At 33.3% G+C, this 16,270-nt stretch overlaps 2 protein-coding genes across 13 annotated transcripts in view; one reads left to right on the top strand and one right to left on the bottom strand.

The window, feature by feature from the left end:
- Window positions 1-16,270, top strand: part of LOC144957910 (uncharacterized) — a 318,367-nt gene that overhangs the window by 63,285 nt on the left and 238,812 nt on the right. The gene's annotated exons all lie outside the window — the stretch shown is intronic.
- The window catches only part of LOC144958076 (V-type proton ATPase 116 kDa subunit a 1-like), a 41,285-nt gene that overhangs the window by 2,162 nt on the left and 22,853 nt on the right, over window positions 1-16,270 (bottom strand). For 3 of the 7 annotated variants that reach the window (XM_078889683.1, XM_078889685.1, XM_078889684.1), the window contains exons 17-21: window positions 15,199-15,257; window positions 14,777-14,878; window positions 9,341-9,526; window positions 1,948-2,061; window positions 1,136-1,253 (exon numbers count right to left, since the gene is read on the bottom strand). In XM_078889683.1, the coding sequence (XP_078745809.1) occupies window positions 1,136-1,253; window positions 1,948-2,061; window positions 9,341-9,526; window positions 14,777-14,878; window positions 15,199-15,257 (579 nt within the window). The remainder of the gene's footprint in view (window positions 1-1,135; window positions 1,254-1,947; window positions 2,062-9,340; window positions 9,527-14,776; window positions 14,879-15,198; window positions 15,258-16,270) is intronic. The other 4 variants (XM_078889689.1, XM_078889688.1, XM_078889686.1 and 1 more) reach the window with 3 other exon arrangements.

The following is a 16,270-nucleotide window of genomic DNA, read 5'->3' as shown; positions in this document are numbered from 1 at the left end:
AACTTGGCAATATCTCAGTTCAAACCTTTTCACCATTCGACTGATTATGTCATTCACTACTGTAACATATACATATAGATTTGTGACAATTATTTCCTTTGATAAAAAGTCAAGTCTTTTAACCAAGAAAATAACTACAACAAAGCTAAGATAACACAACATGCTCCAATTTCACGGAGACAAAGTCATCCCATTCAACATTTATAAACGATAATCTATAATTTTACATCTTTGTGACCAATGGTCTAAAAACGATTTTATGTTGGGATGGACCCATTGCTTAGAATTGCATTTTACAACTTATTTTTAAAGATTCAGGTTAAATAATATATATTTGAGGAAAGTTGAGTTTTGTCTCTCTTTTTGTTAAAAAAACAAAAAAACAACAAAACATATTTCTTTTGTCATCAACTAAAAATATTTTCGGCAGTGTCAAATCTAAAATGAAACCTAAATGTAGTAGTTTCTGCAAAGGTTCATGTATAGATTTATCAGAGAGTTCAAAACCCAACGAAGTCATGTTAAGAAACTGGGACAATGTTGTTTCCAGCGCCATTGTCTAAAGTGTGTCAGCTAGTGCAAGGCCACGCACGATTGAAGTGATAAATATTGATAACTATCCACAGTATATCATAATAACTTTTTAACACAACCATAATCCACGAATCATCAAACAATACCTTAACAACATAATAATATATTTTAAATTACAATTGCACCAATATAAAGAAACAATTAATATTTAAATCCAAGCGAATGAAAAAAAAACGATGATTGCTTGCAGGTTTCACTTTTTAAGCAATCTCGCATGTGCAGGGATGCTTTCTCTCAGGCAAGGTCATATAAATATTCAATGGGTCAATAAAATTCCTAATTCTTGTTGTTCTGACTTTCAACTCAACTTTCTTCATCCTGTCCATTCCGACCAACACCGTGATATCAGATTGACACGATGCTCACATTTTTCCAGCATGCCAGCTTAGTTTGTTTGATGCAAATGCAACTTCGGCATTTCGAAACAAAAATGTCAGCAATTGAATGATGATGATAATGATGATTATAACAGCGATAATGATGATGATGATGATTAAGGTGATCATGATAATGAAGACGGTGCATGTGGTTTAACACTTACGGGCATGAGCCAGGGACAAGGCCCACAGTCGTAGATAGGAAGCAGTGTGGGAGATACAGCCAAGAGTAAACTCGATGGTGTGAATGATTTGGTGGATCATGATCTCCGTGAAGTCAAACTGGGGCAAAACAAACAACATTACACATGCTTAATCAAGGCAATCAATATACTACAAGTATCTTCTATCTACCAGCAAAAAACAAACACTTAACAGTATTTGAGACTCTTTGACAAGCTGATATTTGCAATAAATTTTCTTTTCTGGTCAAAGAGAAAAAAAAAGTGTTTTGTAAGAGTAAGGTAGTTATAGGTGGCAGGTTGAATCAGCAGTATGGTCTTTGCTTCATGACTAAAAGTTAAGAGTTCGATTCCCCACCAAGCTATGTGGCCTTGAGCAAGTCACCGCTCACTAGCTCACGTTGTGACTGGATTATCCGGTCTTCCATTGAAATAAACGCTAAAGACACATTTCCCCTTGGGGGTAAATAAAGGGAATCTTATTTATCTATTTATAAACTTCAAGCAAGAACCTGAATTTACTTGGCCTTCCGCTGAAAGGGGGTGAGGTGGCCGAGTGGTTAAGGCATTGCACAGTTACTTCTGGGTTCGAGCCTGTTTCAGGAATATTCGTTTGTTTCTTCGGACAAGATTATTAACCCCCAATTAGCTCATTTTGAACAATATGGGTGATTCCTATTGACATAATACATTGATGGCTTATCTACATTCTTTTATTAAATGCCTGACAATCTCAACTACTCAATGAAATCCTCCTCCAGACAATCAAACAGACAGATGTACAAAATGTCTACCTCTTCCTCCTCATCAACATCATCAATGTGGTGTGTGCCATTGTGTTCAGGATTATGAACGACTTCCTCTCCAAGAAGATCTCCGCTGTTGACGGACAAGGGCTGATGGCGGAACTGTAAATAATAATAATAATAATAATAATAATAATAATAATAATAATAATAATAATAATAATAATAATAATAATAATAATAATAATAATAATAATAATAATAGTAATAATAATAATAATGATGATGACTGCTATTTAAAAAAATGACAGGGTGCTTTTCCGTTCAAAAATTCGAAATGATCATTGTATTACCAAACTCAGAACAGACTTTCTATAATCTTAAATCAATTTACAAATATGTTAACTGCTTAAGTTTTGAAAGAAAATTGCTCTTATCAATAAAACGCCATCAATCTGAATTGAATGTTAATCAATAATTATTCATAGTCAATTTCTCTGTTTGGTTTTCAAGACTTGGGTTTGAATTTTGAAACAATTTTCAAAAAAACAAAAAAGAACATAAAATAAAAAGGGAGATTTATTTGTGTAAGTGGAAAAGTTGCTAGCAAGAAATTTAAGGCAGAAGAGTTAAATTAGAAGGCAAGGAGGTGTGGTTAATATTCAAATCATATATAAACACTTCATTAAAAATATTTCAATTAAGAAATTATAATAAAATTTGATTTGTGTTAATTTTGTACAAAGAAAAAAAAAAAGAAAAAAAGAAAAAGAGAACAAGCCCAACTTAAAAATTTTTTTAAAAATTTTTTAATGGAGTGGCCATGGCCATAATTAGTAAAAAATACAATGTTTTTATCATATGAGGTTTGCCGTAGTTACTATTCTAGACTTGGTTGTTTTTAAAACCTGAATTAGAAAATTATTTATGTCCCATCATTATTGCATTAATTAGTCCCTTATAAAAATGTCCAAAGTCAGACAGGATTCACTGTTTTTTTGTTTTGTTTTGTTGTTTGTTTTTATGTTTATTTTTTTTATGGGGGGGGGGGGGGGAATTTATTCGTTTAATTACTGATTCAACTTAATTAACGAATTTATCAATCCATTGACTAATTTAAATATTTGTTAAACAACTAAAAAAATGCCTACAAGAATAGGATTGAATCTACATGTATCAGTATGTAAATCTCAAAGTTACAAAGTTCACATGCTCAATGGATTGTTTATTTCTTTCTTCATGATAAGATATTAGTGGCAACTACATTTTTGACTGATATTTCACTAGGTTAAAATAATAAAAAGGATTGTTCATAAATAAGGTTAATAAAAGCTTGTGAGGTTATTATAGTCTATATGAATATGAATAAGAATAGGCTTGGATAAGGTTAAAAAAAAAAAAAAAAAGAAATCAAAGGGATATCAAAGAACCGGAATAGACAAATCTTTTACTTTGCATCAAATTCAAAACCTAGAGGTACTTAAATGAGTCAATAAAATGGAGAGAAAGATAAAGGGAGTAAATGTGACTCATAAATAAGGGAACAGCACAGAACAAACGACGTTTCGGCCTTTTACTTGAAAAAGGTCAAAGGTCGAAGAAACGTCATTTGTTTTGTGTTGTTCCCTTATTTATGAGTCACATTTACTCCCTTTATCTTTCTCTCCATTAAATTCAAGGATTTCTCTAATATCAACAGTGAACAGTTTACTTTGGTTTGGTTTATTTTCATTAATTCAAATTGTTGCAATAAATAACGATTTATTGTATTGACCGAGGAAATAAAAAAAAAAAAAAAACTGGTGAAAGTCACAGAGATATTTAAGAGAGGGAGGTTGTCACAATTTGAGATCCAGGTGATACATATACAAATTCGATCATCTCACTGTGAACATACAAACCATTTCCAGTTGCAGAAGGTCAATTCAAATTTAAATATAAAATTCTATAGTTTTCCTGGAGTTTTGGGGTGTGTGAAAGGAAGGGGGGGGGGGGGGGGGCGTGTGACATAAAATTGTTTAAGATTGTATAAGAACATCTTGGTATCCGTAATAAACACTATTTGAATATAAATAATTTGTAAATGTGTATCAATATATATATATATATATATATATATATATATATATATATATATATATATTTATATATATATATATATATATATATATATAAAGCCCAAACTCATCAACACCCTAGTGACTCATCCAACTGTTGCCACAGCTGTTGTAATGAGTAAGTTATCACCCTCCCCCCCCCCCCACGCCCTTTTCCGCAATGTGTTGAGGGGTACATGGAGAAAAGCAATAAACTGTGTTGTCCATTGTACACGTCGATGTTAACACATTTCACTCTTTGGGCAGCCCCCTACTCCAACATCTTCTTTAAAGCATTGGTGACCCATCATGTCAAAGTGGCATTATGTCAGAGTGAACTAGACGCTGAATACTGATTCATTTGAGTGAACTAGATGCTGAATACTGATTCATTTGAGTGAACTAGACGATGAATACTGATTCATTTGAGTGAACTAGACGCTGAATACTGATTCATTTGAGTGAACTAGATGCTGAATACTGATTCATTTGAGTGAACTAGACGCTGAATACTGATTCATTTGAGTGAACTAGACGCTGAATACTGATTCATTGAGTGAACTAGACGCTGAATACTGATTCATTTGAGTGAACTAGATGCTGAATACTGATTCATTTGAGTGAACTAGACGATGAATACTGATTCATTTGAGTGAACTAGACGATGAATACTGATTCATTTGAGTGAACTAGACGCTGAATACTGATTCATTTGAGTGAACTAGACGCTGAATACTGATTCATTTGAGTGAACTAGACGCTGAATACTGATTCATTTGAGTGAACTAGACGCTGAATACTGATTCATTTGAGTGAACTAGACACTGAATACTGATTCATTTGAGTGAACTAGATGCTGAATACTGATTCATTTGAGTGAACTAGACGCTGAATACTGATTCATTTGAGTGAACTAGACGCTGAATACTGATTCATTTGAGTGAACTAGACGCTGAATACTGATTCATTTGAGTGAACTAGACGCTGAATACTGATTCATTTGAGTGAACTAGACGCTGAATACTGATTCATTTGAATGAACTGGACGCTGAATACTGATTCATTTGAGTGAACTAGACACTGAATACTGATTCATTTGAGTGAACTAGACGCTGAATACTGATTCATTTGATTCAACTCGACTCTGAATACTGATTCATTTGAGTGAACTAGACGTTGAATACTGATTCATTTGAGTGAACTAGACGCTGAATACTGATTCATTTGAGTGAACTAGACGCTGAATACTGATTCATTTGAGTGAACTAGACGCTGAATACTGATTCATTTGAATGAACTAGACGCTGAATACTGATTCATTTGAGTGAACTAGACGCTGAATACTGATTCATTTGAATGAACTAGACGCTGAATACTGATTCATTTGAGTGAACTAGATGCTGAATACTGATTCATTTGAGTGAACTAGATGCTGAATACTGATTCATTCGAGTGAAGTAGACACTGAATACTGATTCATTTGAGTGAAGTAGACACTGAATACTGATTCATTAAAAAAAAATTTCAATTTAAAAAAAAATTGTGACTGTAAAACTTGAACTATTAACAGGGGGCAAAGTAGCTGAGTGGTTAAGGCATTGCACTGTGATCCGGAAGGATCCTGGGGTCGAGCCCCACTTCAGCCACTTTCAGGTTTTTTCCTTGGGCAAGATTCTTAATCCCCGATTTGCTCACTTGAGACTTTTTTTTACAGAAATCAAAATTGATGCTTCAGACTTTAAGATTTGATGTAAAGCTTCCTCATTTTTAAACGTTATTCATTTATCTACTTTCAGGAAACTTTTGAAAACATTTCTAATCAGACAGACTTTTGTGTAGAAATAGTACATCGTGCGCATTGCGTTATCCATTATCCACTGTCTTTGTAAGTGAGCACTTTGTGGATTCTGTAGGTTGTATAAATCAAATGTCACATCTTACAAAATGTTCGTGGGTTACAATTGTGACCCTAAACAGTTCAATCTGTTATTATATAAGGGCTAATTCCAACGTGTGACGTGTACAAATATAGGAACATGTAAATAATAATAATAATAATAATAATAATAATATAATAATAATAATAATAATAATAATAATAATAATAATAATAATAATAATAATAATAATAATATATTAATAAAAATAATAATAATAATAACAATAATACAAATTATTAATAATTATAATAATAATAATGATAATACTTTATTCATCCATAGGAGTTTTTTGGGGTACATATTTGTAGGTCTGATAACCTAAATTGTTATGGCCTCATCGTTGTAATGGAAATATTCTCAAGCCAACGTAAAATAGTGTCCATTACAACAATGTTAGAAAAAGAAAATAAAAGGGACTTCAGAGCCATTAGACCCATGGAGCCGAAGTTCATCCCAGTTGAAACAGACAACAGCAATTGCTTGCTATCCTTTGGATAAGACACTAGCCTATCTCAATGTAATTTCCACCAGATTAAACAGACCCAATCAAAGCTGGGCGAACAGGGGATCAGAAGAAGAAAAACCCAGAAAAACCCCGACTTAATCCAGGACCAATACTGGTCCCTATGTCTGTGAAGCGAGTGCTCTACCAACTAAGGTACCGGGAACTTTTAAAACAAGCCCATAATTGTAATCGGTTATCAGACCTGCTAATATGTCACCTAGGCCATTAGAAATAAAAGTAAAAAACTACTTTATCAATTATTTCTTTTTAGGAGTTTTTTTTTGTGTGGCTTTTTCAAGAAACTGAAACTATACTATTTATCATTCCAAATGTGAACCTTCTAAGTGTCATGTTTTAAAGATAGATTTAAAGTTCAGCATACAGTTCAATCCCCCGATATAACACCAAATTGTCACAATGAGTCGGAGTTAAATGATTCTTACAACACGCAGCAGCAGTAGCAGCTCTAGCAAAGCAGTGGATCGAGCAGAAACATATTTTCAACATGCTAGTCAGTCAGGTCAATTAATCCTAATTTTCTTCCTTCTCTCAAAAAAACAACAAATACCTTTAGTCAAATGGATTGGAAGCATCGATGCGGCTATGTGGTCTAGTGGTATGACACTCGCTTTCGGATTGGAAGGTCCTGGGGGTTCGAGCCTCGCTTGGCGCATAGTTCGGACAGAGACAACGCTGTTAACGGCCAGGTACTCATTTTACACCCGAGTATGGTGAGAGAATGTGAGTAAAGAGCCTTCTCCAAGGACTAAACTATGCGCCGAGTGAGGCTCCAGCTCAAGACCTTCCGATCCGAAAGCGAGTGTCATACCACTAGATCACATAGTCGCACATTTCCCAGCTGTGAACACGATACATTACAAGGTCAAGTATAGGATTTGTTTGTTTTTTGTTTGTTTTTAAGGGTTTTACGGCGCTTGCAACACATTAAGGTCATATCAGCGCCAGTAAAAAGGAAGAAAATGGGATAGTAAAAAGTTCTAGAATTACAATAAAGCATCCAAGAAAAAGGAAGACAAAGGGGAATTGGTTCAAATAAGAAACGGGTGTAGATTCCAAAAGCACTCTATCATAGTACTTAGTTTGAGATCACTAAAAGTCTCATCCAGACACAAGCACAGGTCCCCGCTAAGAGGAACACACTCAAATGTTTAACAAATCATATATAAAATAAAGAAAGCATAATACAGTGCATAACAGAGAGATGATTTACAATGAAAAAAATATCATCTCCCAAAACTAACTATACATTCGACTGTTTCCCCTCTCAGCCAGGGGATCTGGCCAGGACCAGGACAAAACCAATTAATCTCATTCCAAGACAAAGACAGAAAGCATGTTGGAAAACAGATATAAGGGGATAGAAGACACAGTATGTACCCCCCTGCCCACTATGGGAGGTCAGGAACCCCGCCCAGGAGTATAGGATTTAAATTAAGACATTAAATGAATTACAAAGATTAAATATTGCTTGATTACAGATAAAAAGTTAAACAAAATTAGAATTCAAAATAAAAGTGCAAGAGGAGTGGATTATTCTTAGTTTATCTTTCAAGCAGTATATACATCATATACAGATAAATATTTTAGAAAAAAAAAAAAAAAAAAAAAAGCTGAAAAGAAACACTAACAATACAATATACTATTATCAGTAAAGCTTAAATATTCAAAGGAAAAAGAGTTGAGAAAAAAAAAATGAAAAGCAGTGCACGAGTTCAGGCATGCAGAAGGGTTTGCAGTGTTGGAAGAAGGTCGGTTTTAACAAATGATTTAGATTATAAAATGTGGATGGGACATTGGTTTTTTTTCATTTTTGTTTTTTAAATACTACTGAACATGGCTTTTTAGTGTCATGATATTGCAGTGGCAAAATTTGACACCAGAATTATTGAGACTTAAAGAGAAATTTATGATCTTGGATACCCAAATGATATCTGTTGATAATGTATTTACAATATATAAATCTATGGTTTTAGAAAAAAAATGTGTTATTAAGATAAGAATTATCTACAAATTCATAAAAGTTGCTTTCATGAAAAAGGTTTGATTTTTTAAATTCATGCTCTCAGGTGTCATCAGAAATGTTAAATTTGTGTCAATAAGAAATCTGAAAAATTAATAGGAGACAATATTTTATATGGGTTAAATCATCCATTAATTTTTCTTACTGTAAAAAGAAGTTAATAGAATCAAACCAACCCTTCCCCTACCTCCCCCTACCTATCATTTCCTTTATAGAAAGAACAAAATTGACGTCACTCAGCTCTTTGTTATTGTTTTAAGACAGCCATTTCAACGATTTGCTCTCATTAAATTATATCAATCAGACTATATAAACGTTCAAGGTACCACTACCACACAGTTTTGTGTGTTGGTACACTATACCTGTCTGGCGGATGTTGTGAGTATTTTACCTAAACACACACCATCAATTGATGAAAAAGATTCAGCAGATTATATTGCCAAGATAATCAATGATACATTTATTTCAAATATGAAAAGTCTACATGCTCTTTTCAAAAAATTATTAATTAGTTACAAGATTTTAAAAAACTGCTGACGTATTATTTAACTCACACTCAATACTATATTAAACAGACAGGAAGACTACATTAAAGTGTAAATCAATAAAAGAGTTTTTTTTAAAAATTATTTGGAAATCTTCAGCTAGAGAAAAAAAGAGACCTATTTCCCCCCAACAATAAAACGTGCTGTGTATTTGAGTTAAGGTGGCATTAGCATGGAATGGCATAGCATTGCAGAATGGGGGAGAAAAAAAGTTTGCATTTTCATTTTAGCATTGCTGGAGCAAAGAGATGGCGGAGAAATAATAGGGATAAAGAGTGCATGGAGGAAGAAGAGAAAGGAAAAAAAGATCGTACAGAAGAACTGCTAGAAGAATTGGTATCGGGGGTGCCCATCACCTCCATAGCAATGCCATTGCTGTTTGAATCACAGCCAGGATTTATATGCCCTCGGCCTCGGCCCCTTCCGTTGCCGTCTAAAATAATAACCTCATCATCCGACGACTCCATATCTGAGTTTAACCTGCTGTACCGGACATTTCTCTGAAGAAAAGATGGTAAGGGAATGATGGGATTGGTGGTAGGGGAAGGGTTGCCGTTGTTATTTTCTAAAAAAAAATAATCTTATAGTGCTTAGATTCAGTTCAGATTTAAAGGAAACGCTGTATTATCACATTAACTGTTTAAAAAAAAAAAACAATGAAGGTATGCAACACAAAGAACAATGGTAGAATCCTGTGCATCTTCGGTCCCAAGACAGAAAGAAATATTTCTAAGTAACATTTTACGCTTGTTCCCAGTCTGCAGGCGCCAAAAGTCTCACACAACAGCTAACATAGGATCATCAAGATGATTCCTAAATAATAAACACTCACTAAGAAAATGTGCTTCAAGGAACTCAAAAGATTACCTTCCCACACAACCAACATCGAGGCAAAATACCAAGCATTTTCATTCTCAAAAAAAAGGGCATACACACACATATTAAGCTCTTGATAACAAATATGACTAAAAAACAAGACCACAAATATAAATAGCAATTTGAAAGAATAATATCCCACTTGAATTTAACATACAATCAATCATTGAACTCGTAGCTTAGGCTATCCTTCGTAGAGGGACATTTTGTCATATTTTCCACCCTAACATGCAAACTTTTCAACTTTATGACGATATTTATGTAAGCACTCCATCTACAAACACACATATAAACAAACAAAACACACACACAAAAAAAAATAATAATTTGAAAGTCAATCTGATAATGGAGAAATATTTGCCAAGGAATATCGAATTGGTTGGAAGTTTTTAAAGAGATCTGTTGAGGGAGAAATGGATCATTTTACTGTTCATTGTGGTAGGAAAACTGTTGGTTTTTGTATTGCTTATTGGTCATCAAGTTGCCTGGTAAAATAGTCATAAAAAAGTTGAGAGGAAAGAAGTGGACTGAATTTTTCAACCTCACACCAAATAATTCCACTTCTTTTTGCTTTGAAGAAAAATCATCCACATTTGGAGAGGATGAGAAGAGAGAATGAGAAAAAGAGTGAAGAACAAGCGTGGAAGATGAATGATTAAATTATGGTTTTGTGAAAGTGAAGATTGCCTTGTTAGTGTGTCATAGGGAATTTGAATGTGGAAAAAAATAATAATAACACGTCTGACACACAACACAACTATACCCCAAATTATTTGAACCACTGTATCAAAACATTATTATCTCAGGACAGCCTAATTGCTGGTAATTTCATCTATAGCCATAGATATGAAACTTTAGGTAAAATTTCTCTTTGTTATTGTGAAGAATAAATACAATTTCTAACACTGGAAACATCTTTAAGTTCGCATTTCTTATTAACTTAAATCTAAATTCACACTTCTGGGTTCAATTCATTCAGACATAACACCATTTTGATACGTTGGGTCACATATCACACATTATGTCAGAATGGACCTGGTGATGAAATTTAATACGTGCGGTCAAATTTTCACACCAAAAAAAAAAAAAAAAAAAAAAATTAATGCAATTGTAAAAATAACTACATTTATTCTCTTTCAACACTAGCATATCAATAATGTAATTTTTTATTTTCAAATTTCAATTTTCAACAATACAGCTCATCCAACTCCTGCCCCATTCTAGATCTTTCTACAAACTACGGAAAATTCACAATTCATTGACTCAAATCAAAACCACGACAGCATTACTCCTATGTAAAACCATTTCACTGGCTTCTAGTCCAAGCAAGAATCAAGTACAAGATTGCTTGCTTGACCTTTAAATATCCTCATTGTTTCGGCCCTCCAATAGGAGCAATCTATATTACCTTTCTATGTGCTCGAGGTCATTGGTCATATTGGAATATGTGCTCAAAATGACCCACATAGTGAAAAGTGTTCACAGTTTGAGAAATATCCAACGTCACAATTGGTCATTTTGCTCAGCATGACTCATGAGTATGTTTACAACTTTCATAAACACAGCAGCGTGTTTACATTTATTGAGAAATGCCCACTCAGTGTACAGCAATAAGTCATGTGATCGATGACTAGGTGGGACGAAAACATGAATATAGATTGCTCCAATTCTGACAGATCTCAAAACATTTGACATCCAGACAAGCATACATTGACCACCTGTATTCTTCAGTAACAACTTGCTCAAAGAAGTTTCAAAGATTTGGCTCCAATGATGTGAAATTCTCTATCTGAAGACACAAGGAAAACAAACCCTTTTTGTCTCTTTCAAAACAAAAATTAAAATCTGATCTCCTTACGAAATCCAACAATTTGCAAGAGATTTTTCCAATGTCCCTTTTCTAGTTATTGTATTTAATTATATTTTCATAGTAAATTATGGCTTTGGTGTGTAACAAAATCTATCAAACCAATGTAGCAACTATTAAATTATCTTATAATTTTTCTTTATTACTTAACACGCAATTGAACCTTCCTCATAATGGATGTTAAAGAAAAAGAGAAAAAAGACCATTCCATCACAAGACATCCCAAGACTAAGCAATATTGGATTTTGAGTTCATGAACAACAACGACCGGAGAAAAAAAAAAAAAAGGAAAAAAATGATTCCATGATAATAAACTGTTGCAAACATTTGACATTTAAACAACATGCTGATAGATAAAATATTAGAGAAACTACAATTTTCAAAGTTCACATAAAGTGTAAGTGTAATAAAATTGTTGATAAAGACAAATGTAATCCTTCAGCTCCATAGCCGAAGTTTATCCCTGTTCATATAGCATTAAAATAACAAAATGAATTGCTCGCATCCTTTGGAAAATACTTTCCATCAGATTTAACAGACCCAGCCACCCAATCACTAACTGATGAACAAGGGGGTCAATAAAAACATTCCTACGTCACTCAGAATCCATCCCAATCCCTTCGGGTTTGAAGTGAGTGCTCCACCAACTGAGTTATCAGGACCGGCCGGTGATGATGAACAGTATTTTAATCATGATTTGCCTCTTTTTCACAAAAGAATTCAAAACGATGAGGGAAATTTTCAACAACTTTACAGCCCACAAAAGCTAGTTCTTATTTAATCAAATTTTAATCAATCTATATATTTCCCCCTATTTTCCTACTTATATTTGTGTTCCTCGACTTCATCCTCTGATGTACTGAGAAAAAAGAAAAAGATCAAATTTAACCTATAAAGCAATGCTACACATTATACAATATTTTGTCACATATCAATGAAAAATTGGCCTTTATTTTATCAATCCCCCCCCCCCCCCCCCACTCCACCCCTCCTCTCCACCCTTTTTCTTGCCAGGAGAGATGAAAACTGTTTTGTTGTTATTGTTCAGTAAGGTGATACACGGTCAGTTTTTTTTTAAATACGAAAAATCTTGTTAGATAAAAAAAAAAAATAGATCCAAAGTAACGTTTGGAATTTAGAAAGTGTAAAGACAGGTGAGAAAGAAAAAAGAAATAACATTGAAAGTCAAATTTCATAGAAAAAAGAAAAAAAAGAAAAGAAAAACAGTTTCAAAGAACTCACAAACTTCCATAGCTAGATGGGAGACAAGATATGAGAGGAAAATTTCAACACAGGAGTAAGTAAGACAAGCGATATATGCTGTGTTGCAATGGAGTGCACATATAACTGATTTAACAATGTCTAACACAATTTAATTGAACGACTGAGGAAAATATTAATAACAGGGAAATAAGTAATTACATTATGACATCAACTCTTTTAATTGCACCGATGAGAAAGAAACTAAAAGTACTTCAGCCACATTTTTTATGATTATTTGACAAATCAGGGATAAACTTTAAGAACAAACACCCTCAGTTCACTCTTCAATTATTTTAACTGATAAACATAGTCCATGTCCTCTATCTCCATATTACAATAATATCATATTTTGTACAATCCCTTTCGCCCAATCAAAACCTCCATTTTCTCAATACTAACTTCCTGTGACTTGAGTATTTTTTAGCTCTGGGCTTTTCATATGTAGTACAAATAGCAAAAGATAGAAATGTGGAGCTGGAATTTTAGAAAAAAAACGTGTAACAAGGCGAGTAAGCCTATGACACAAATGGGATTCAAATGGGATATGTATGGAATTTTCATCCCATGAGTCTAGAGTGTTATAGACTTTATCCTATATGGTTCTTCCACATCTAAAGACATCAGACAGGCTCTAAATCAGAGGTGCAGCCTTTAAAATAAACAAATTTGTTGAAAATAGCACTGAACTGAACAGCAACTTGGATACAATGGGAAAATGACAACAACAAAAAATGAAGAGTAAAATTTGAAACCAAAGGCTTGGGTAAGTGAAATAGACAATACCAATCCACAACATGGCAATGCATCTCAGATGACACAGTGACAATAACAATTAGGACAACAATTATACCGATTACAACAACATAAAACATTAATAAATATATATTAACTAAAAACATTCAAAGGGATGACTCTTTTAACTAAGCCACAACACCAGCTGTTTAATGATACACAAAATTCAAAACATTTTCTAAGAGAACTTTTGTTTTAAAAACATGAAACAGCCAAAGTTCACAATCATTAACAATAAAAGCAGGAACTCAACATAAGAAGGGGAATTCAAACTAAAACATTTCATTATTATATAAATAACAAAACAGTTTCATGCATTTTTTATAGAAATTTAGAAACAAATAAAAATAATTTTACAATAAAAAACGTAAAATAAGTAAGATTTTACAATCCTGCTCACTTTTGGAATTAGTAGTGGAAATATTTTCCAGTCTAAAACCAAAACTCACTATAAGTGAGTATGAGATAAAAAGAAAAAAAATCTCATTAAAACTAAACAAAAGTCTTTCACAAACTGTAAGAAATATTTGGTAAAATAATGAAATTAAGAGAGCTTGTCATGCGGAAGACAGAATATTGAAACTTAAATGGCAAGAAACATGCAGGAACATGTCCACAAAATGCGTTTGATAGAAGGAACGAAATTTACATCACTCAGCTCTTTGTTATCGTATTTAGCCAGCCATTTTTATGAGTCGTTCTCATTAAATTCTATCAATCAGACTATATCCGGCTGGCAATGTTGTGAGCTTTTTGGCTAAATGCATAGCATCAATAAATGAAAAGAAAACAATTCCATTTCCATTTTTTTTTTTACTTTTTAAACATTTTGCTTTAACGTTGTATATTTAAATATGCTGCTAAAATCAAATATGATCCAAAAGTGAGCAAGATAAAGATTGAATGTTCTATTATATTATTACATAAACAAATTGTGAGTGTTCTCCCTTACCTGTCCATACTTGCGTTGATATCTTAGGTAGTAAGGTTTGCCCAGCATCATCCAGGGAACACACAACAACGCCAACACGACCAGGAACCCTTGCAGGCCTTGCTGCAATACAAACATCAAATCAAACAATTAATGGGGAAATAAACCTTTTTGAAAAACATAAAATAAATTGATATGAAGAAAGAAAAAAATAATATTGATAAATAAAGGACATTTCCATGTAAATCTTTTCATTGCCCTTCAATGACAAACTCAATTCAAATTCTGTCTTTCAATATGTTAAGGTCCTTTTTAGGAGATGGGTGAAAAAAAAATAAAACAAAAACAAAAAAAAAAAAGAAAAAGGGTGAAAAAAAATAAAACAAAAACAAAAAACTACTATCATGTTGGTCACTTAAATGACAATGCAAAGCCATTTTTACCTGTCCAGCATAGATGAGAGGATCCTTCCCGTACTGGAACAAGAACATGTTGATCAGCCCTGAAATGATTCAATGTCAAGGTTAAATAAACAGAAACAGATAAAGTATATAACCCACCACATCAATGTGGTATCTTACCATATGTTTGGCAAATTGGACTTTTTATAACACCCTACTGGACCAGTCGTCACCAAATTTTGCATGGTGTTTACAATTGACATGAAGATGGTTTGAGTGTATCATAACGCTGATTAGACATCGTGATGACTTTTTTAGAATCCCATAGAAAACATAAGCCATCATTTTTATCATGTGGGTTGTGTGTCAACTTTCTGGTTGGTGAGTATGGCAATAAGGTGGGAGTACTTGCATTGAATTGATACCGATTAGTGGTTCCTCTTATTATTTTGAATACAAACACTTTCTTTAAACTTATATCAACCATTTTCCACTCTTAACATTGGGAAAGAATTCTACAATAAGTGAACGAGAAATATAAGATATTTAATGTAGAAAATATATCTCTGTGCCAAAAGAAAAAGCTCTGTGGAGTTCTCTTACAAAATTGAAAACTATATTGTCTATTAAGACAATCAAAATTAAATTGAGTTCAAATTTTATTCAACACTTGAATCATAAATTCTGAGTTGATCGGCTTATCATCACGTACATTGCATGGGCACCATTCATAGAACATACAGCTATGCTTGTAATGTCATAATGACCTAGATAAGTAAGCTTGAGTTTGAAGTCAAAAGGATCAGAATTGGGATACTCGAGTCCCTTGAAATTTAACTCTGTGTTTCATTGTTTTTAGGAGTTTATCGATGCTTGCAAAACATTTCAGCGCCAGTAAAAAGGAAGAAAATGGTATAGTCAAAAAAAAAGGTGTAGATTATGAATTGAAAGCACACGAGAAAAAGTAAGACAAAGGGGGATTAGTTCAAATAGAGAGCAGATGTAGATTCCAAGATCATACATTCAGTGCACTTAGTTTGAGATCACCTAAAAGTTTCATACAGGCCCAAGCACAGGATCCCATCAAGAGGAATACACTCACGGTGATATTGTG

This window comes from Berghia stephanieae, chromosome 12 (assembly GCF_034508935.2).
Source record: "Berghia stephanieae isolate SIO BIC M18660-M18661 chromosome 12, UCSD_Bste_1.3, whole genome shotgun sequence".
NCBI lineage: Eukaryota > Metazoa > Mollusca > Gastropoda > Nudibranchia > Aeolidiidae > Berghia > Berghia stephanieae.
Note: the sequence above shows the minus strand (reverse complement) of the source record. Positions and strands in the feature narration are given on the sequence as shown.